Raw genomic sequence first — 22283 nt, 5'->3', positions numbered from 1 at the left:
AATTTTGCGTTATTTTTTAGTTGACCATAACATAAAAATAAATGTTCTTTTAAGTAAAACATATTATATTTTATAATAGCTTTTTTATAATTTTGACAACATAAAAACATTTAAACATTAATTCTGTTAGGAATACAAGGGAATTTATGTAGAAGTTTCTACGTTTACATAATTTTTAATTAATAAAATTGTTAAGTTCTATACCAAATAGGACCCAAGTAAAAATAATTATTTATATTTTTTTAAATAGGCGTTGAAGGGTAAAAGCGATGGCAAAACCTTAACCTATGTATCTGCATGATTGAAGAATAATATGAGGGCGCTTCTCAACCACCTTTTGGTATTTGAGTAAAGTTCATTTCCTTCAATTTCCAAACCAAATTTACCCAAGTACCATACACAAAACTTTCCAAGGATCATAAGATTTAAAAAAATACGTTAGGCAAACATACGTTAGGCAACCGTTTAAAAATAATATTACTTATTTCTTTGATTAGAGTTTGAGTTATGCCTTGTAAACATTTGCTAAGCAACTCCGATTATGCTAAGTCTGTACAGATAGTATTTATTTTCTCTCAGAGAACTTTACATGATTGATACGTGTGCATCGTGAACTAAATAAAAGCGTGTTTACTGAGTACATGACATAAAGCGTCTTAAACGAACATACACAAGTTTTTTTTAACTCTTGGACCAATTAGAAATTAGTTTTAATATTACTAAATTTTAATAAAAACAATACTCTTCCAAATGGTTTATTTTTTGGACGAGGCATTTCAGAACAAAATTTGTAACATCATCATTTGTGGAGTCGCCTGATGATGAAACCTATGGTATCAAAAGGCCTCGTCCAAATAATAAAACAGTTGGAAAATTATTGTTTTTAATAATATTTAATAATAAACACAAGTATATTCTAAACATTTTTATTAAATGTATAACAACATTTTTAACATTAATATAATAATCTTAAAAATAAAAGTTCACTAGATTAAAACTAGAATTAGTAAAACATATAAGTAAAATTGGAGTTTTTCGTTTCTTGCGGCTGAAGCTCTTAAATGCAAAGTTTGGATATTTTTTTATTTAAAAGGGAATGCCCAGGACATATTTCTAATCTGCAAGTTACACATTTTTCAGCTCGAATTCTGGTGTTACATTGTATTTAGAATTGGTTGGAAAGATACATTAAAATATTAAGATTGCTGCAGGTGGGTTCTTCGGTCATAGCTTTAAACTATGCCTTCTTGTGTGTAAGGAATCCTGTTCCGGCCTGTTCTAGCCAATTCGGACGGAGCGACGACATAGATCTCACGTAAAGGCTCATATAGTGCAAGTTCTATCCCCTACAACCAAATCAGTTATGTAGACCTATGAGTGCAGTTATCCTCTTTCTTCAATATCTCGCCAGTTTCGGTTTTTGCGATTCAGTCGCTCTTTTTTGTCAGATTGTATTTGATTGGAGAGTCAAAAGCTCTTCTGTGGTTTACATCTACTTATAAGAAAATAAAAAATTTGGTTTCTTATATAAAGCAAGGTAAGAGTGTACAACACCTCACGTCGCGTAATAGACTTTGTTAAAGCTGCACGGAAACTTTTTATATCTATTGCTCGTTTATTAGGCTACATATGTTACCATTTTAAGTGCTAAAACGTCTTACAGTATTATTTCTTCAGTGATTTTCTAGTTATATGTGTGTTTTATGTTGCAAAGTACGAAAGAGATGTCCCTTGTACATAAATAAATCTTCATGCACTGTTTCAAGTCTACAATTCGTTTTGTAATGCAGTATGGACATACATGCATAAATGAACTTTCCCTGCCCCTCGAGTGATGCCAATTATAAAATAAATTCAATTACGTACGATTCGTTATTTTTTAGTTGCATTTTCAATCAATTTGTATTCCTTCAATTGTAATTATTTAAATAAATCATGAACAAGCCTTTCGCACGATAAACTCACAATTTTCTCAAAGAACCTTATATAAAGTTTTCATTGTTGTATCCCTTTTATTCAAATTATTGATAATATACTTAAATATCTGTAAATCCCGAACAAAGGAACCATTTTATCGTGATGTTTAGGATATAAATAGATATAAATTATAATATTTGTTTGCAATTATATAATAAGTTTTAGCTAAACACACTAATTATAAAATCAATGAATTCAGGTTGTTTAAACAAACTTTTATTAAATACTAGTTTTAATATTACCGTTTAAATTGAACTCAGATGTAACTAGGCATTGGATTGAAATCCGAGGTAGATGATCGGAACTGGCGGACTGCCAGGCAATTAAGCTCTCCGTGGCCAGCTCTAAAGGTTAGCCTCAATTTAATTCCTCTAATAAACGGATCTTGATGTCACAAATAGAATTGGTTTCTAATTATGAAATAATTAGAAACCGTTTAATTATGTTTTAAAGGGATTGGTTACCGAAGCACGTAATACTTCTTAAGGCTTCTCACAAATTGTATTTATCATTAAGTGAAATTCTTTCTGACATATTTCGTATCGTAATTTTATTATACTAGATAATGACCAACATACCATACCTACATTATGACATCAAGACGATTTGGAAAAATATGAAGTGTATAATTCCGTAATACGAGTATTTCACAAATATTAGTTTGATTTCTAAACTGTAATCCCGAGAGTTTTTTACAGAAGGAATTGTAAAGTTTTCCACTCATAATTGTGACTTTTTACATATATATTTTGTATATTGTGTTATTCACCTGCCCATTTTGAAAGGTTATGCCGACTAGAACCTCGATTCAATACAAGAAAATATATGAAATTCTCCTTTTTAATTTCTCAAAGGCGAAGCGATGCAAAGGTTCGTTTTGAGTTTCTCCGTCGTCTACTTACTTTAAATCTCTTTAGACGAACGTGATTCCAGGGATTAGTTCTGAGACAGTGTCAGATACTAGATGCGGCAATGAAAGGAAAGTCAACTAGAGATAAATTTTACACTTAATCTTATGATTAATGTTTACTAAATATTATTAGTTATAATTTTGTATGTGAACATTAAAACTTATCTTTGAAGCGGACTTTTAAAAATAATTAGAGAAATTTATATTAACTAGTTCTACAGAAACTTAGAAAAAACTGTACAAGAAACGAGAATAATTCAGTTGCTGAGGCCAAAGGTTTAAGAAATGTTTATAAAAAACAAAAGAATCTATTATTGTTGATACCAATGAATGAACGTATAACTTAATCCAATTCTTGTTATAAACTATCATAAAAGAACTAAGGCAAGCTACATAATCTACTTTAAAGACAAGCATAAGTTTAAAACTAATAATAGAACCCAGTTTACAAGGACAAGTCGATAAAACTAAATAGTGATATTAAGGAGATTCTGGGGCCTTTGAAGCAAGGACCAAGTGTTTAGCCCAAAATTTATAGTCAACAGAATATCTTTACAAGTACATACTTTATGCATTTTTAAATGAGTTATCAATTAAGTTATTTTTTACATATATACATTCTTGAGAATTTCATATGTTATCGGTCCTTACTCATCGCCAATAATACGGCTAAAATATATTTTAAATGTAAATGCTATTCTTAGGCATTACTATAGGTTATGTAAATCTAACATACATTTCGAATTCTATCTTGAGGAATCAAGATCTTAAGGTATAGACCAGAAGACAATTGTGATGTTCTTAGTTCCTTATACAATTAATATTTCTGTGAAGGCTGAATTTAAAATTTGTTATAAATTTTAGATATGTTTATAAATAAAATTCAAAAATTTAATTCTGCTAATATCCCAGAGCATCATGCAAATAACGGAAACTTAAAACAGGATAGGATATAAAAGGTTCTCCACTCGTAGTTCTTGAAAAAACGCAGGAATTGTTTTTGGAATATTTTTTCAATGTAAGCAATAAACTTTACTTTGAGTAAGGGTATTTACCATGCTTTCGTTTTTTACATTTACGATTGAGTACAGTAAATATGTATTGCTTAATGAAAGTGAAATATTCGTTGTATTTTTTTTTACTTTAAATGTAATCATATTGCTATATTAACAAAAACATATTAAAGAAAATTTAATATTAAGTCACTTGTATTTAGCCTTTTAAGAGGTTCATTTGAACTATTTTAGGAATTGTTAAAAGGTACAAAATTCTCAAACTGTAATTTTAAACATTTTGAAAGAAAGGAAATCAATTTATGAAGTCCATCGGTACGATGCCATATGTGTGATAATTAAAAGCGACCCGTGATATTTGCTGTGTGATATTTAAATAAAGACCCGACTGATTCATTTGAACGCAAAGTAGCAAACACCTTAAGAAAACATAAAGAATTTTTTTCAGATAAATTTAGATCTAAATTAACTCCTCACCACTCCAAAATCCCCCATATGTATGGCCTTCCCAAAGTCCACAAACCTACCATCCCTCTCCGGCCCATCATTAGTTCTCGTGATTCACCTTGCAGGGAATTGTCTAAAGTCCTCTTGGACATCTTAACGCCATTGGTAGGAAAAACTGACTCTTTCATCAAAAATTCCAGGGATTTCGTAGAGAAGTCAAAATACCTAAAGTTGACTGAAACTGACAAACTGGTAAGTATTGATGTCGAAAGTCTATTTACAAATGTACCAGTTCCAGAAACTCTCGGAATTATTAAATCACGTCTCAAAGAAGACCAAACATTAAAGGATAGAACTAAACTTCCCGTGCCAGTAATTATGGAACTGTTAGAACTATGCACTCAATGTAATTATTTTGAGTTAGAGGGTAAAATTTACCGTCAAGATGAGGGGATGGGAATGATTTCTCCACTGTCTCCTATTTTCGCCAATATCTTTATGGAGGAATTTGAGCGAAAAGCTTTGGCTTCAGCTCAGTTCAAACCGAAGATTTGGTGGAGGTATGTGGATGATACCTTTGTTATTTTTTCTCATGGAGACATTAAATTAAATAATTTTTTGAATCACATTAATAGTATTTCTCCTTCCATCCGCCTCACAATGGAAGTGGAAGTCCAAAACAAGCTTACCTTTTTGGATGTGTGTGTATTAAGAGATAGGGATGTCCTTAAGACAACTGTTTTTCGAAAGATAACACACACAGGAAAATATTTAAATTATCAATCCAACCATCAAAAATCTGTCAAAGAAGGAGTAGCCTACTCGTTGTTTGATAGAGCAAAGAGCTAGTGCTCAGATAAGGATGGACTAAAAGAAGAATTTAAGAAAATTGAATCGGATCTCAGAAGCAATGGATACCCTCAATTAGTAATTAATAAGTGCAAACGAACCAGAAGAATCATTCCTGAGTCAGAAAAACAGAATTGTGATAAATGTGCGTTTATATCAATCCCTTATGTGCCGGGATTATCGGAGAAAATTAGAAGAGTACTTAGTACATACAATTATATTTAACGGCCCTTTACATACTTTGCTAAGCTGAAAATATCCATGTTTTAATCGCCTACAAAATAGCATTCAGCTTAATATAATAATACATGTAGGTGTTTTGATAACTATTTGAAAACAGAAACAAAAGGGGCAGGAAGAGGAAGTGGCTGGCACGATGGCAAACAGCTGATATTTAAAAGGATAGCGAACAGCTGCGGCGAGCCTCTGTCAATGTAGTTTGGAATGTTGCCAACCTAGAAAGTTAAAATACTCAACACGCTTGTAGTTGTGAACGTATCGCCAAGTCAAGTGTAGAATGTTATATGATACAATTTTCCTCACCTTATAACATTGGATATCGTAAAACTTTTTATAGATTATTTTAAATGAAGAATTATGTGTAGTGAATATGTTTTAATAAGGCTTCTTACTCAATTCATTCACTTTATTTTTATATCATTGTAGGCTTTCACAAAAATAACCGGTTTATATTCTTTCGCGATATTAATTTTATCTTTAAGTGACGTTATCGCTTTCTGGAAAAAAGCGTTTGTAATGTGAAATAAATGATTTCATATATGCCTAACTTTTGTTCTTGAAGCTTTTATTGCTTTAGTTAACTGTGTATTAAATTGTGAGAGTGACACTTTAAACGCTTGAAGAAGAAGTTGTTGTGCAGAGTAAATATTTATAGAAACCATTTTTCAGGCCTTTATCATTTTAAAAACCTTAGTCTCCTGATATCGTAATATATCATTTTTCCATAAAAGGCCACGTAATATAGAATAAGTAAGACATTACTAAATTGAAAACATTTTTATTCTGAAACTATTCTCCGTTAATGAAAAATACATCGGCCTTGACATAACAAGCACTCTATAAAAGCCAGCGCTTTACGCACCTTCTATAAAATTCCAACCTTAAAAGGACTAGGTTCGGCCCTGAAGGGGCGATCAAACACCGCGCCACAGCGGGAGGCAGTGTAATGGGGTGATTTGTCTGGGGTCGTTGTGAGCCACTTAGCAGCTATTGGCACCTCTTTGTGCGGGAAATATTGCTTGTACTTGGCGGTGAAATTGGATCCTTTACAAGTATTGATACTTTTTAATTTCTCGTCATAAGAAACTAATAAACTTTTTAAGATGTTACACCATAAACTAAGACGACAATAGGATTTAAAAAAGATTTACTTCATCGCAATCCCTTCATAGACTCTAGCTAAGCATATAGTTATATATATATAATGTTATTGTAGCCTTATATGGAACTTAGCTGATTGAAACAGATCTAATATTTATCAATGGTAGGAAACTATTAACACATTAGTCATATAGAAAAAAAGCATTAAATTGGTTGATATAGGAAATTTATATAGAAAAAAGATGTATCTGTTACTTATAACAAAACTTGGTGTAGGATGAAATAATGTTTCAACATATACTTTTATTACCTTGACAAATGACACGATTTAAATCATCACCACCCACTACTTTTCCACGTTATTTTAGATATCGGCTGTTTATTACCGCTTATTACTTTGGTTACCAAGTATATAATTTTAATTCGTCAATAATGTTTTGGCACCATTTTGCATATTCAATTTGAAATAATGTATTTTGTTTTAAGTGAAGATAAGTGCCATGATACTTAATTTTAATTTCTGTTTTGCACTGATGTCGCAATGCGTTTTTGAAATAACTGCAAATTCGGAATCGATTTGTGCAGAAATTTTAAAATTTGGGTAGTGGGATTTTTAATACTTACCTTGTGTATTCGTCTTCCTGTTAAAACGTGTAATAGTGGCATTTACAAACTTAAGTAACATGTGGAGTTGATTGTAGATTTATATTTTTCCTCATAAGGTTTTATGAGGAAGGTTACATACTTTGTTATTTTTAAATACTTAAATAATTTTTTTTTAATATAACATCATAAGTATGCCAAAAACTCGTAAATAGAATTATATTTAAGAATCTTAAAAGTTAATAATAAAAAAAAGGAAAAGGTTAACTTTTGAAAATTAATTATTGTATCAATACAAATTATATATATAACAAATTATATAATATAATTGGTATATATATACATTAGTTTGGGTTTGTGTGTTGTGTGTGTGTGTGTGTGTGTGTGTGTGTGTGTGTGTGTGTGTGTGTGTGTGTGTGTGTGTGTGTGTGTGTGTGTGAATTTAATAGATGAAGATGAAAATTAATGAATAAAATAATTCTCTCTCACTCACTTTGTATGGAATCCAATAATTTTCAGCTCTCCTAAAATTAATATAGACGTATTTAAATTTACGTTTTACCTTCAGTGTGTATTGATTATTGCATTTTATTTTAAATAGTCGAATTAGAAGATGACTTAAGTTTCTTGAAAGTACCCGTGGAAAAAAACTACTGCAAAGATACAACATTTTCGCGATTTTGACCAGATTTGACATTAGGAAGAACTACAACGTTTTTAAAGTAAATAAAATCAAATAATGCAGCACCTACGAACATTCGAAAGTGAGATACAATATACAAATCAATTATATTCTTCAGCAGCTGCTTATTAGGATAACTTTTAGCACAGCCAAGATAGGTAGTCCTTTAATAGGAAAATGCGAAGTTTAAGGTTCACTGAAACTTCGAACTCATACTGCTATATGATATATATTCGGACGCACCTTACACGCCAAACAATTTTTAACATGTAAACAAATACAAGAACCTTGACCAAACCAGTATACAACTAACTGCCCCCAACACCTACCCGTCCCGCGCTGCGGTCGGGAGATGGCTCAAATGTCGACAGCGAACAACTACTAATCATTTAGTTTGCGTATTGCCTTTTGAGAGCCTAATTTCATAGGGTGACTGTAGTAAAACACAAAAAAGGTTCTATAACTATGATAACTTTACAATTTGTATACCAGTATAATGCTAATAACTTTACCGTTTCCTTTAAAGTACATCGAGAATTTATCTCAGTAGATAATACGTGTTGCATGAAAAGCTACACCATGTGTTGCATAAAATTTAGGGTACATTTTTCACTTTGCTAAATGTTAAAAAGTCGTTGAGTGATATGCTCTGTTATGAAACTCGTTGTTACTAATAAAGAACTGTAGGTAAATTAAAAGTTTTAAATCTATAGGTCACATCGTTTTCGGGATACGGGTGCGAACTGAGAGACAAAAATAAAGACAGAAATTATGTTTTCTAGCTCTTTCAGTACAAGGCTTCGATGGCGGACACCCAAAAACTATTAAATTGCAACTAAATTTTAACTGAGTAAATTTCATATGATTGCACTGTGTTTGATTACAAATATATTCACTCCGCTAAGTTATCTTTCCCATTATGGTTATTTATTGAGTAAAATGGAACTTCATTGTTCTCTATATAGAAATAAAAAGTTGTGCAAAATTTGCATTGTATAGATTAGGTGTTTTCAAGACAAAGAGATAGACACACATGGGTTTAACTTTTTCACTCACTATAGGATTAAATAATGCATGACAAATAATTCTTATTGTTTATGCATAAATTGGTATACATATCAAATTAAGTATATTTCCCAGCCTGTACCAACAAAAATGATATTGTGTTCAAAACTGTTTGTGGTTTAACTGTTTAACGGCTAAACTGTGTTTTTTTTATATAAGGGAAAATTGAAAATAAGTTTTCTTATAAAATATATTTAATAAAAAATACGGATTTATTTAATTTATCAGTCTAAATTATTAATTTTAGATAGTATTTCCTTTGAAGAATTTCCATCTGGTAGACAAAGTGCATTTTATAAATTAAAGTCATTGTATTAAAATGTAATAGCACGTTTCACCACGTGTTGGATAATAGGTCTATCTGAGATTGCATGCAAAATTTAAGATCTATCACTTATTTCATCCGGATATATTATGGGTAGATAGACATACATACTGTCATATAAAAGAAATTAAAACAAAAATTAAACTTAGCCAAATGTAATGGTTGGACACGTGCAATATTCGAGCATGTATTATGTCTTTAGAAATGAAATTTATATAAAATTTTAATTCTACGGTTTAAATATGTCTCGGGATACCTATTCATATCATATTGTTTTCACAGCTGTGGTGAAATAATAAAAGTTTGTTGAAAGAAATGTAATACTACCTAAAAGTACTCTGAAATCCCATCTTGTCAAAGAATTATAACAATTATTTGGTGTTATTTTTTATTTAATATGAGTTTTCACATATTAAAGTTTTACATTATTGTACTTAGTTCGATTACTAATTTATTTATCGTTTTATTTTATAATTAGGATCATGATTACCCACAAGACCAATGTTTAAAGATATGTTTAAACATTTGCTATCGTTCAGGTAAATACCTTGGATTGACTTTTACCATTATCTACCTCAGTGTTTATTATGTAACAGTGAATTTTTCAAATCTATAGTCATTTCTTTTTGGGCTATCATATAGGCAGACAGACTTAAAAATTACGTCTTCCAGATACTTGAGTGATGTGCTTCGCTTAAGCTCAGCTAATTATGTATAAATATTTAAAATTCAAAACAATACTAGATCTACCTTAATTAAACCACTCTTTCCACGTTTTTTTTTTCAATAGAATAATAAATATTGGAAGCGTGTCTGTATATAAAAACTGTGACTTGTTATTACAATATTTTGTATAAACAACTTGCTGTTGTTATTATAACTTAATATCCTGATCCGAATATTAGGTTAGCGCAAATTAGTCAGCTACATTTACATATATATTTATTACAATTCACTATTAAAATCAACATACTTTTTGTTACAGTGCAAGCGTACAAGGTTTTATAAGACACTGTGTTTGGCTAGTGTGACCTTTAATCTCAATTCACATACCTAGCACACTTCTATTATATATATTAACTTTTAAAATAACACGCCAAGTCCGGTGAATAAATATAATATAAATATATCCAGTTTCATTTGAATGTTGTAAAATATTTTTGGACACATTTTTAATCAATACGGCATTAGTCTTTCCTTCTTCTTGTCCTGGCAAAATATCAAGTGTGCAGAACCCGTAAACAGTTCTGGCGCTCCTCCAAAATAACTTATTCGCTACACTGATGATGCCTGCTAAATAATCTTAGTCAGACAAAACTCGATCTTACATGCATGATCCAGTAAATTGGAACCATATACTATACAGGCACGTAAGTTAGGTACAGTTGTTTTATTCATCCACATTAGTCTGAAACTGTAACTATTTGGAAATAACACAGTAACAATCACAAGTCAATCATTTAAGCGATATGTACGATTATAAAAATAGATAGGTATACTGGGTATATTGTGTGTACAGAGTGTCCCATAAATAGAGGAACAAATTTTGAGAAATGTTCCGGGATTCATGTCTCGCAACAAATAACTTGTATTTTGTTTATCAAAATTGCTGATAGTTTTATAGTTACTTACTAGTTCCCATATATAAAGTTTCAAACAAAGGACACTTCTTTTTTTAAATTATTTAAATATTATGCTATACATTTTTGACAATACACTAAACTATCTCCAAGAATAAAGTATTATTTGAAGCTATTTGAGTAAAGTGTATCGTAACATACGTTGAAGTTTCAATAAATTTCATAATTTCATTATTCATTGCCTTTAAAAAGGGTTGATATCATGAAGGCAATCCAAAAGTATAATTTTTAATAGCTTGAATACATTATAAGAATTCAAATCCTACTCAACCCTAAAATTAACTTTTCAGTCAATGAGTATAAACAAAATTTAAAAACAAAATTTGAAATTATACAAAAATCATAAACTGTTACAACACTTACAACGTCATAGTGGTGGGGCTTCTTTCACTATAGAAAATTTACATGTCTAGTGGATTAGTAATAATCAGTGTAAAAACACACACAAGTCGCGTTGCATAATGTACCTTGAAGTCAAATAAACTAAAAAAGAATAGAGCTGATAATGTGTCTAAGATATGTTTCTTTGTCGAGCATTCTAACGAATAGATTGTAAAATTGTTTGAAATCTCATTAATATTGTTCGAATCTGTTGAGGTTAGTTTAACTGTATGACAAATTACGTTTGTTTTTTTTTAAGTGCATTCGGAATCTACATACAACAATTACTAAGATGTATCATACGTATTCAAAGATGTAGTACGATAAGTGAATGAAATATTTATCACGTCGAATTATAAATGAAGTAAATCATGTAGAAATGTAAAATGTCATGTAAATCCTCATATAGTAAAATACACTTGTTTGATTTAAGCAAATTAAAAAACTACTTGCATAAAATCACTTGGTGATATTTGCACACATGTCATCTCATGTATATCAGTTGTTGTCTAATAATATTTAAAGTCCTATGTGCAGCAGCAAACTGAAACAAATGCCTTCACAGATGAGTGAACATGGCAGGTCGCCAACATGCCCGCACGTCTACACTAACATGCGTGTACTTCTTACCTCCTCCTTTCTTTTCCTACCTTTCTTTATCTGAAATATAATTATTACGGTAATATATTGACATAAATTTCTTAAATTATTTAAAATTAAACATAATATATATTTAAACAATTTTTAAATGAAAGAAAATTAATATATGTAAATTCAAAAATAGTAAACGTTTAAATGTCAATACAATATATCTTCCTCTTTCACCTTATAGCTTTTGGGATATTTTTATATATCCTAAATTAAGGTGTCATAATTCACAAAGAACTATTTAATAAAATTATATTTTTATTAGATTACATTGATATATATATATATATATATATATATATATATATATATATATTATATATATATATATATATATATATGTATATTCTCTTAGTGGAGTTTCAAAAGAAAACTACAATTGTTATTGTACAATATTTCGTTGAAATTACAAATTTGTCAAGTGCACTTGTAAAACATACACAGAATAAAATAAACAAAAAAGAAGAAACACCTGATAATAAAGTTGCTAAATGTTAATAACATTTTGACATGTAAACAAGTTTTGATTAGTTGTTAATTTAAAAATAATAACATAATATAATACAATTTTGAATTTAGGTACATTTTTATATTAGGATCTAAGGATTCAAGTGGAAAACAATAATTTAGCGAATGTTAATTCCATATGGTTTTTTCGATTTTTAAATAAGTTGGTGTGCCATATATTTTATATATATATAAATATTATAAAAATAGTAAACGTTTAAATGTCAATACAATAATATTATATATATTATTAATATATATATATATAATATATATATATATATATAATATATATATATATATATATATATATATATATATATATATATATATATATAAAATTGCCGACCTTCAGGCAACTCACACAACAAAGCAGTTCATAACTTCGCCGGTACACAATTCGTGTGGAGGGCAGGTTGGTAAGTTGGCAGTCAACCAAAAGACAACTTAGGTCAGACGCTGGATGTTAAAGTTCTACCACAGTTTAGTCAATGCTACTTCGGTGTTGTACACAAGTTCAGTTCAGGCTTTACATCGCATCCTTCGAGTCGGTTCATTCCACTGTGGTATGTGGGTGTCAAAATATTCAAGTACACTATAACTTAGTTCAGGTAAATTTGATGATAAAATCCGGAATACAGAATGTGTATCCTTTAAATTGTTGCATATCCATGACTTTTAATTATTTTGTTTACTAAGGCTTCAATATTACAAGATAAGTACGACGCATATTATTCTACTAATTTATTTCATGAACTTTATCAAAACTTATTATTCTGTAACTGAAAAATTTCAGTTATATCTAATTGTCTGTACGCACGATATATTAAGACAAAATTGACCTATTGAACTGAAATTTGGCAGGTAGCCTTTATTTCTATATAGTTAACATTAGGTTAAACGGTGATGGATTTTGAGATTTTAGGTAAGAGTCTGCAATAGTTTTCACTGAGCTTACGAGTGTTACTTTATTCTGAAAATACATTTTATTCATATATTTTATAAATAAACTACCTAGCACAGTCTATGGCTAAATGAACAGCAATCAGTTATAATTACTATTTATATAGATATAATTATCAAAAGTGTGGACACTCAATTAATTGTTTCTTAAATACTTAGAATGCGGTCCTGTTATATTTTGTTTGTAAATGAAAGCTCCCACATAATATAACGAAGCAAACACATCAAGTCTTTACCACTTATATAGTGTAACTGTTTTATGTTTGAATAATTTTGGTAATCATTGAGTTTCAAGTTTAATGGCTTTCATCTTTACTTGAGCCCCATAAGAACACTTTTAACCTTTATTTATTCATATGACTTTAATTTTAGTTGCCTCGTTATGAGATATATATATACTTTTAAAGATATAATCAATACGTATAGATACCCTTTTTCTGTTTCCCGATATTTTTACATATTATTAAAAAAATAAAACGTATAATGCTTATTTTATATTTATTATTAATGAGATAGTGCCCTCAGTTCTCCGATTGTATACATAATTAATACGCATCTAATACATGAGTGTAAACGTGGGCATGAAAATTCCTTTTACTTTACGAAAATAATATTAAAAAATTTGCAAGTATTCATGATATGTTATTACAATACTTTAATTTCCTTAATTAATAATTGATTAAAAATGCCTCTGCTTAAAGCTATAAAACATGTACATATATATTCACTTGTTTCTATGCAGTCCTGGTTAAAAATTAATGTGGAAAACTTGTGAATTTTTAATAAAACAATTATTTTTAGTTTTAATATTACCAAACGTGTTATTATAAAAGGCTATGAATTTAGAATAAAACATACGTTTCCTAAATTAACATATACCATCTTGAAAAGGAGTTAATCTAGGTTGTTTTAAGGCGTTAAAGAGTAAGCAGGGATTTAAAATTTATAATTTTTCAAGACTTATCTTGAAATAGACTATGTTATTTGTTTGCTTCTTACTCTACTATGGTTTTTAAATACATTGTGACACAAGTTATACAATATAAATATGGAGTATTAATTACAAATATAAAGTAAGTATGTGATACTCGATAGTAGTCCTTCTTACAATCGTATCATACGTATGTAGTCTATCTGCCTGTGAGATAATTCTTGATAACAAGTTCCTATAAATGTGACGCCTATTAAAAGGTTAAATCTTGTTTCACCAAAGCTTATTTGATTTTTCAGGTCGTAAGTTCAAATACAGTAAAATTATGTTCTGTTTGATATTTTGATGTTTTGGTTAATTTAAATTCAGAAATATCTCAATTAAAGTTACAATCAGTCAAATTATAATAATATTATTTCAATTTAATAAAGTAGTAATGGTTTAGTACATTTAGAAACATACAACCAACATAATTAAGAACATACAATCTGGATGTACAAATATTTGTTTATTACATTAGGACCAGTCCTCATCTTTTCAAAATGATGCAGTTTCTTGTATAACAGAGATTATTGGAAGATTCGATTTATGCGCTGTAAGCTTATATTAATACTTAACTCGTGTTTTGAAATGTCCCGTAATTAAAAAAAGATAAACTTTTTTATTTAAAAATAAAGGTATAAACATTACCTTTACAACTTGAAATAGCTTACTACATAGGTGATAGGACTTTCTGATATGTAAAACGCACTGATTAGAAATTCTAATGTTTTATAAAAAAAAATTAATTTGTTTTTCACTTGTTCCCTATCCTGCTTTATTTATCACACGGTATCTTGCAAAGTTATTTGAAACTCCATTATAAATTAACTGTTTGCTGAGCGTTACCGAAGCCCATCATTTTCAAGGCATGAAAAGTTTATTTCTGTGTTATGACTCTCCAGACGGTACAATGAGAATAAACTGACAGGTAGGCTTAAAATTTTCCCTGAAGCTGCATTCCTGTACAAGTAATAATGTCTTTTATTGCTACACATATCACTCAATTTAATATAGCTGAGTGTTATCAAATATCTTATGGGTGACCATGATGGTAACAAGAAATTTCCCAAGCACGTGTGAATTATTAGAAATAAAGCGAATATAATAGTGGCATGATCTCTCGAAATATATTCCATCTGTAGCCTTAAAATTTTTATTACTATTTCATTTCTACATAGAAATGTATAGCATGATGGTACATAACCATCCACAGAATGTGACTAAGTGGTATTCAAGCGTATCACTCAATAGACTGACATAATTTCAATTTGTCATTGGGACAGATACTTTCCTGTATAATTGTTGTCAATATACCCAATGGTAATCTCAAGAATTAAATGAGATATAGAATTCAAATTCTGATCTAGCATCGACGAAGCCTTTTACGCAATTTGTGGTGTGTCATAATCTAACTTTGCCTATTATACCGTGAACAAAAACAATTAATTTCCAATTGCATTGCTGTAAATATGCCATGTAAACGATACATTTAAATATTTAACATTTGTGCTTTGAATGTTTAGACATAGACATTCATAACAAAGTTGGATATTGTACAGCAGACTTACTCTCTTGCGTCTTTACGCCAAAATAAACCAGAATTATACGTTCGGTCTATGTTGCGATTATACTAATGAATTCATACCCCATCTCAATCTGTGTACACGAACAAAATGTGTTCATAATCTAACTTTGTTTATTATACGGTGAACAAAAACAATTAATTTCCAATTGCATTGCTGTAAATATGCCATGTAAACGATACATTTAAATATTTAACATTTGTGCTTTGAATGTTTAGACATAGACACTCATAACAAAGTTGGATATTGTACAGCAGACTTACTCTCTTGCGTCTTTACGCCAAAATAAACCAGAATTATACGTTCGGTCTATGTTGCGATTATACTAATGAATTCATACCCCATCTCAATCTGTGTACACGAACAAAATGTGTTCATAATCTAACTTTGTTTATTATACGGTGAACAAAAACAATTAATTTCCAATTGAATTGATGTAAATATGCCATGTAAACGATACATTTAAATATTTAACATTTGTGCTTTGAATGTTTAGACATAGACATTCATAACAAAGTTGGATATTGTACAGCAGACTTACTCTCTTGCGTCTTTACGCCAAAATAAACCAGAATTATACGTTCGGTCTATGTTGCGATTATACTAATGAATTCATACCCCATCGCAATCTGTGTACACGAACAAAATGTGTTAATAAGCAATGTATATTTGATAACTAAATGTAAACGTCAGCCTCGGGTTACTAACAGACATTATATGATACATCCCGCACAAAATACTCTAAGCACTTCAGAGACTATTTTACACATATATGTATTCACAACTTAATACTTCTAACACAATTCTTCTCCTCATATCGTAGTTTTGTTCCTAAGGTAGGAAGGGTTGATGCAATTGAATTTTGAGAATATGTCCAGTTCACCTTATATTAATTGCAGCGTCTGGTATCTGATGCGTGTGCCTGATGAGACAATGAGAATACCACTTCACCTATTTATACGTGTCTCTGTTGTCGATACGATGCAGATGTTTCGGTTTGAGCTTCTTCGTCGTCGGCTTGTTTGGATCTCTTCAGACAAACAAGACTTTAGATTCCAGGAGTCAAGTCTAAAATAGCGTTAGATACCAGACTTTGCAATAAAAGGAAGATGAACTGGTGATAAAATAAAAATTCAGTAGTATTGTTGGTACAATAACTTATAGTATGATATGTACTAACTACATGGACATTTATATTATATTAAAATTAATATAAATAAATGCATAATATTCAAAATTATTGAAATATTTGCAGAAAATACTATTTTCCAGAAAAATATTTATTTCATTTCTACTAATTATAGCACTTAATTTTAAACTGTTTTTATATGATCCTCTTTTTTAATATTTACTCAAAAATAATGTTTAAAAAAAACGATTTCCCCGCATTTATATTACCAAACACATTGCAGGTATTCAATCCTTATACTATATTTAATTATCTTTTAATGTTTTGGGACATTCAATTACAGCGTGGTCTGATACACCGGAGTTTTTCCTGATTTAAGGCAGGTTCGAATCTTCTCTGTACTGCCTTTTCCAGTGTAATTATTCTTATGCTCTATCGACTTTCTTCCTAAGTCTCTTTCGTAAGATCCACACAAAGGTCTGTGGCCCATGGTAAGGCTGAATAAGGAATAAATTAAACTCCATTTATTTAATAATACTAATATATTTATTAATAATAAACATTCAACGAATTAAAATTAAAATCTACAAATAAGTCGTTAATCAAACTTAATGTAAACCATAACAATGACTTCAAAATAAGACTACAAATTAATTCTTACTTATCGTTTCTGTTCTACTAAATTGTCAATTAGTCTAAACGATATTTGTGGTGAACATTTGATTATTGATTATTTGATTATTATGATTATTCGAAGTTGGTTATGTACGAAACATCCAATCCATCTAGTTTAGGCGCCGATGGCAAATTTGCATTGTATAAACATACAACCTGGCATTTCTTACTATATTTAGTGGAGTATTCCTTAAGAAACATTTAAATTATCAGCTAAGCTACCTTTCGTGAAGATAAAAATGTGTTTGTATTGACTATGTTAAAAATAAACAAAAACTTTGTAAAATTTTATCCTCATCTAGTACAATTAAACTCGACCATCGGAACATAAGTAAATGTTATATAACCGTCAACAAATTTTTGTTTTATAGCTTAAAGGATATTTATAGCATCTAATTTATATTTTTATTATGTAATACTATGTAGTTTTGAACTCCACTATGGCAAGCGAGGCTGAAGAAAGGGTATAACTTATATTACAATCTTATATCTATATAAAAATAAAGGTTGGGTACTTTTTTAAAACAGGCGTGCTCTCGGATTAATAGTTTTTGACACAGATTCGTAAGTTATAACAGTTTTATTACTAAAGTAAAAACTACATCTCATTTATAAATAAATTACCATAACACTGCAGTTTTAACGGTCGCAATAAAAAGCTAAACATGTTAAGTATGTAAAAGAATGAAATACATGATACATTAGATTATGTGCAACAACAATAACATGTATAATAGAGAAGTAACAGCTGGTGTGAGCCCCTGTCAATGCTATCTGGAGTGTTGCCAACATTATAAGGTTAAAATACTCTACCATCCGATACTTAGGAGCTCAATTCTAACCAACTGTTCTATAAAACTAGAAAGGAAGCTTTCTTTGAGTGAATCTCTGATCAATTTAGCACACGAATAATGGAAGATGTCAACTAATCAATAGTTTAAATTGTTTTTAAAGGCATCCTACATAAAAACATGAGTAGCCTATTGAAATCTGTTTTTACTTAATTCTTATATAAAATCGTTAGAAAGCCCGTTTTTTGCCTTAAGATCTTACAATTAGTTGATTTTTACATGAATATTAAATATTTACCAATGACCACAACCCTTGTTTTATTATTTATCATTTCATAATATTATTACAATCTAATTTTATGTGTTAAAATGGAAACGTTATAATATGTAATTGAATAAATCTGCAAAAATCACATATTGCAATATATTAGGTAGAAGCCACACAAATCTCTAAATTAACACTGTTTAAATTTAAAAAAAAAATTTTTTTTAAGGATGATAGAATTATGTTTTTAATTAGAGCAAATTATGTAGTATCACGTGATATAATGGCTTGCAAAATATGGATATAAATGGGAAAATATAGTAATAGACTTGTAATAATCATGTGATAATTAAAATACTAGTTCTTTTAATAATTCATTCATTTTGTTACAGGAGGTGCTCTGCGTTATGAAAACCCAATTGAAGAAGACAATGAGTCTCTACTGACTACTTATGAACAAAACAATCAAATACATATCAATAGTCGTTTGTGGCAGATAAAATATAGTTGGACTTTGGTGTAGAATATACCTTTAGAATACGCTTATCTAATATTGCCAAGTATTTGTTAATACAGGCAAATTGTAATTTTAGAAATATAAATATTGAGAAAGATGTTGAGGAATAAATATAGTATAGTTAATATTAGGAAATTATGTTCTTTAAAAACGGTCTGAGTATAAGGTTTTTGCAATTGAGAGCTTAAATGATACCTTAGGACCCAAGATTGTAGGATAACATGGCGAAGGACTTCACAACTCCCGTCTGGTTAGCGGAAGATTTGGGAGATGTAGTGAATAACTCCCTGTACGGCAACAACTCCCTTAACGAGACTATGTTCAACTGCAACACAGACCAGCCGACGCTCTACTTCATCACTCAAGTGCTGTACGCGCTTGTCTGCATCGTCGGCCTCTTCGGCAACTCCCTTGTGATCTACGTAGTTCTACGGTTCAGCAAGATGCAGACGGTCACCAATATGTACATCGTTAATCTAGCTATCGCCGACGAGTGCTTCCTCATCGGCATACCCTTCCTGATCGCCACCATGAGCCTTCAACTCTGGCCCTTCGGTAACATAATGTGCAAAATCTACATGACCACGACTAGCATAAACCAGTTTACAAGCAGCATTTTCCTGACCATCATGTCTGCTGACCGTTATGTCGCCGTGTGCCACCCCATCTCAGCGCCAAAGATCAGGACCCCTTTGATTTCTAAAGTCGTCTCATTCACCGCATGGACTGCCAGTGGCTTCCTCATGATACCCGTCTTCATGTACTCCAACATCGAGAACAACAGCTGCAACATCATCTGGCCAGAGACGGAACAATTGAGTGGTAACACTGCATTCACTCTGTACTCCTTCGTCTTGGGGTTCGCCATCCCGCTGATGCTGATATTATGCTTTTACGTTCTGGTGATAAGAAAACTCAGAACTGTTGGACCAAAAAATAAATCTAAAGAGAAGAAAAAGTCCCACAGGAAAGTGACAAAACTGGTTCTAACAGTGATTACAGTGTACGTGGTTTGTTGGCTGCCCTACTGGATAACTCAGGTCGCCCTCATCTACACGCCTCCCAAGGCGTGTCAGTCGCACTTCGCCATCACCATTTTCCTCCTGGTCGGCATCCTCAGCTACTCCAACTCTGCTATGAATCCCATCCTGTACGCCTTCCTCAGCGACAACTTCAAAAAGAGTTTCCTTAAGGCTTGTACGTGTGCGGCCGGGAAGGACGTGAACGCCGCACTCCATATGGAGAACAGCGTGTTCCCTAGAAAACACAACCGAGGGGGCTCCGAGAGGCTGAGGACAACGAAGGGGACGACAGCCATCATCTGCCAAGGAGGCGCAGAGGACGACCACGGAGAGACGGGACCACTGGTGAGCAAGACTGACCACTCCACCGCTGTGACCTCCAGGTCGACCGTGACAGTGACCAGTGACGCCAAGGACAGCGCGGTCACCACTCCGGTCAAGAACGGTGTCAAGATCGTGGTTCCTCCTGCAGAACTCTAGGACACATTTTCGTCCAGAGATACGGTGGTCAGTGGCATGCTTGAGAGTGCCATCTAACCCCCCTCTGGGCGAATCCACTTCACATATCCTCATTGTAAATGCTTACGAATAGATTAAATACGATCAACTACTGTGATATCACTACCGAATAAGCGAAGGCCGTCAACCGTAATGTGGACTCAGACTAGATCAGACTTCTACAGTACCAGATTACTAAACCAAAGAACTGAAATAATGATATCGTAACTTTTATGTGTTCAAACAAATTTATGTCTACTATTCATTTTTTACTATTTTCGTTTTATTAGCTCTCTCACTCAAATTGTATAGTAAGAGATAATATGTTTCACTTTTCTGCAATATAATTTGAATATGCATTGTCAGATTTATACAAAAGTCCTAATACATTTAAGCATTTATTATAGAATTTCTTTCAAAGTTGGCCTTCTTCATTGTTACTTAACCATAAGTTTTCTATTTTTGTACATAACCATTGTGTTATCATCGATATATAATCTATGATATAATTTATTCTCTTTGCTACAAGTGATGTACAGTGATTGTAACTGATTATATGTAAATGTAGTTTAAGTTGTATATATGATTACGTGATACATGTTAAAATACGATTTGTAAAAATGCAACATCCTCCTCAACATGCAGTACTGAGCCCCGTACGCCATTTTGTTGAAGAGATGATGCAGTTGTAAGTGAAATGCAACATTTTCTTTGCAGTGTATAAATAATTTTGTATTAAATTCTTGTTAATAGTATCCGCTTGCTGTACTTTGAATGTAATTCTACGCTTTATTGTAAACCCACTTGTTAACTTGATATATGATTGTTCTTTCGAAATACAAAACGAATCTCATATAATTGGTATTTTAGTTAAACTTAATTCATGGCTAGGTGAGGCTTACCTAAAAGCAATCTTTAAATAATCGTACTTATTTTTAATAATTTTAATTAGTTGAGACCAATCATACAATCATACAGTTTTCAAAAATAGTAGAACTATCAAACTTTTGAACATGATTTGTTTCCTATGACATACGAATAATTTCGATTAAAATGTTTTTAAAAAAATAAAGTGAGTTTTAAATTGATACAGTGATGAAATGATATATGACATACTTAATGATATATTCAACTCCTACTCGTAAAATGAAGTACAGTCAATGTTTATTTTACAAGACGTACTCGAATATGATGAACCTTTTACTTCAAAAAATTGCATACGTTAACTTTATTAATGAATCAAATCTCTTTGCAATATTTATTCTGGCAAGATCTATTTGAAGTTTTAAATTAATTTTCTAAGAACATGAAAATACAAAACGTTCAAATGTAGTAAGTATTACTTATATGATATTAACGAAATGATAGGACAATCTATAATTACTATTTCAGTTACCCTACAATACCGTAAATTATTTGGATGTTTTTTTAGTTGCTTATTATAAAATCTACAGAAATTTGTTCGAGCGTACACATATG

At 30.8% G+C, this 22283-nt stretch overlaps 1 protein-coding gene across 2 annotated transcripts in view; it reads left to right on the top strand.

The window, feature by feature from the left end:
• The window catches only part of LOC124367625 (somatostatin receptor type 2-like), a 186597-nt gene extending 165038 nt beyond the window's left edge, over positions 1-21559 (top strand). For both annotated transcript variants that reach the window (XM_046824598.1, XM_046824597.1), the window contains one exon: positions 19160-21559. In XM_046824598.1, coding sequence (XP_046680554.1) covers positions 19506-20786 — 1281 coding nt within the window. In that variant the 5' untranslated portion in view covers positions 19160-19505 and the 3' untranslated portion in view covers positions 20787-21559. The remainder of the gene's footprint in view (positions 1-19159) is intronic.
• Positions 21560-22283: the final 724 nt, after the last annotated feature.

This window comes from Homalodisca vitripennis, chromosome 8 (genome assembly GCF_021130785.1).
Source record: "Homalodisca vitripennis isolate AUS2020 chromosome 8, UT_GWSS_2.1, whole genome shotgun sequence".
Taxonomy (NCBI): Eukaryota; Metazoa; Arthropoda; class Insecta; order Hemiptera; family Cicadellidae; genus Homalodisca; species Homalodisca vitripennis.
This window is presented reverse-complemented; position numbering and strand designations above follow the sequence as displayed.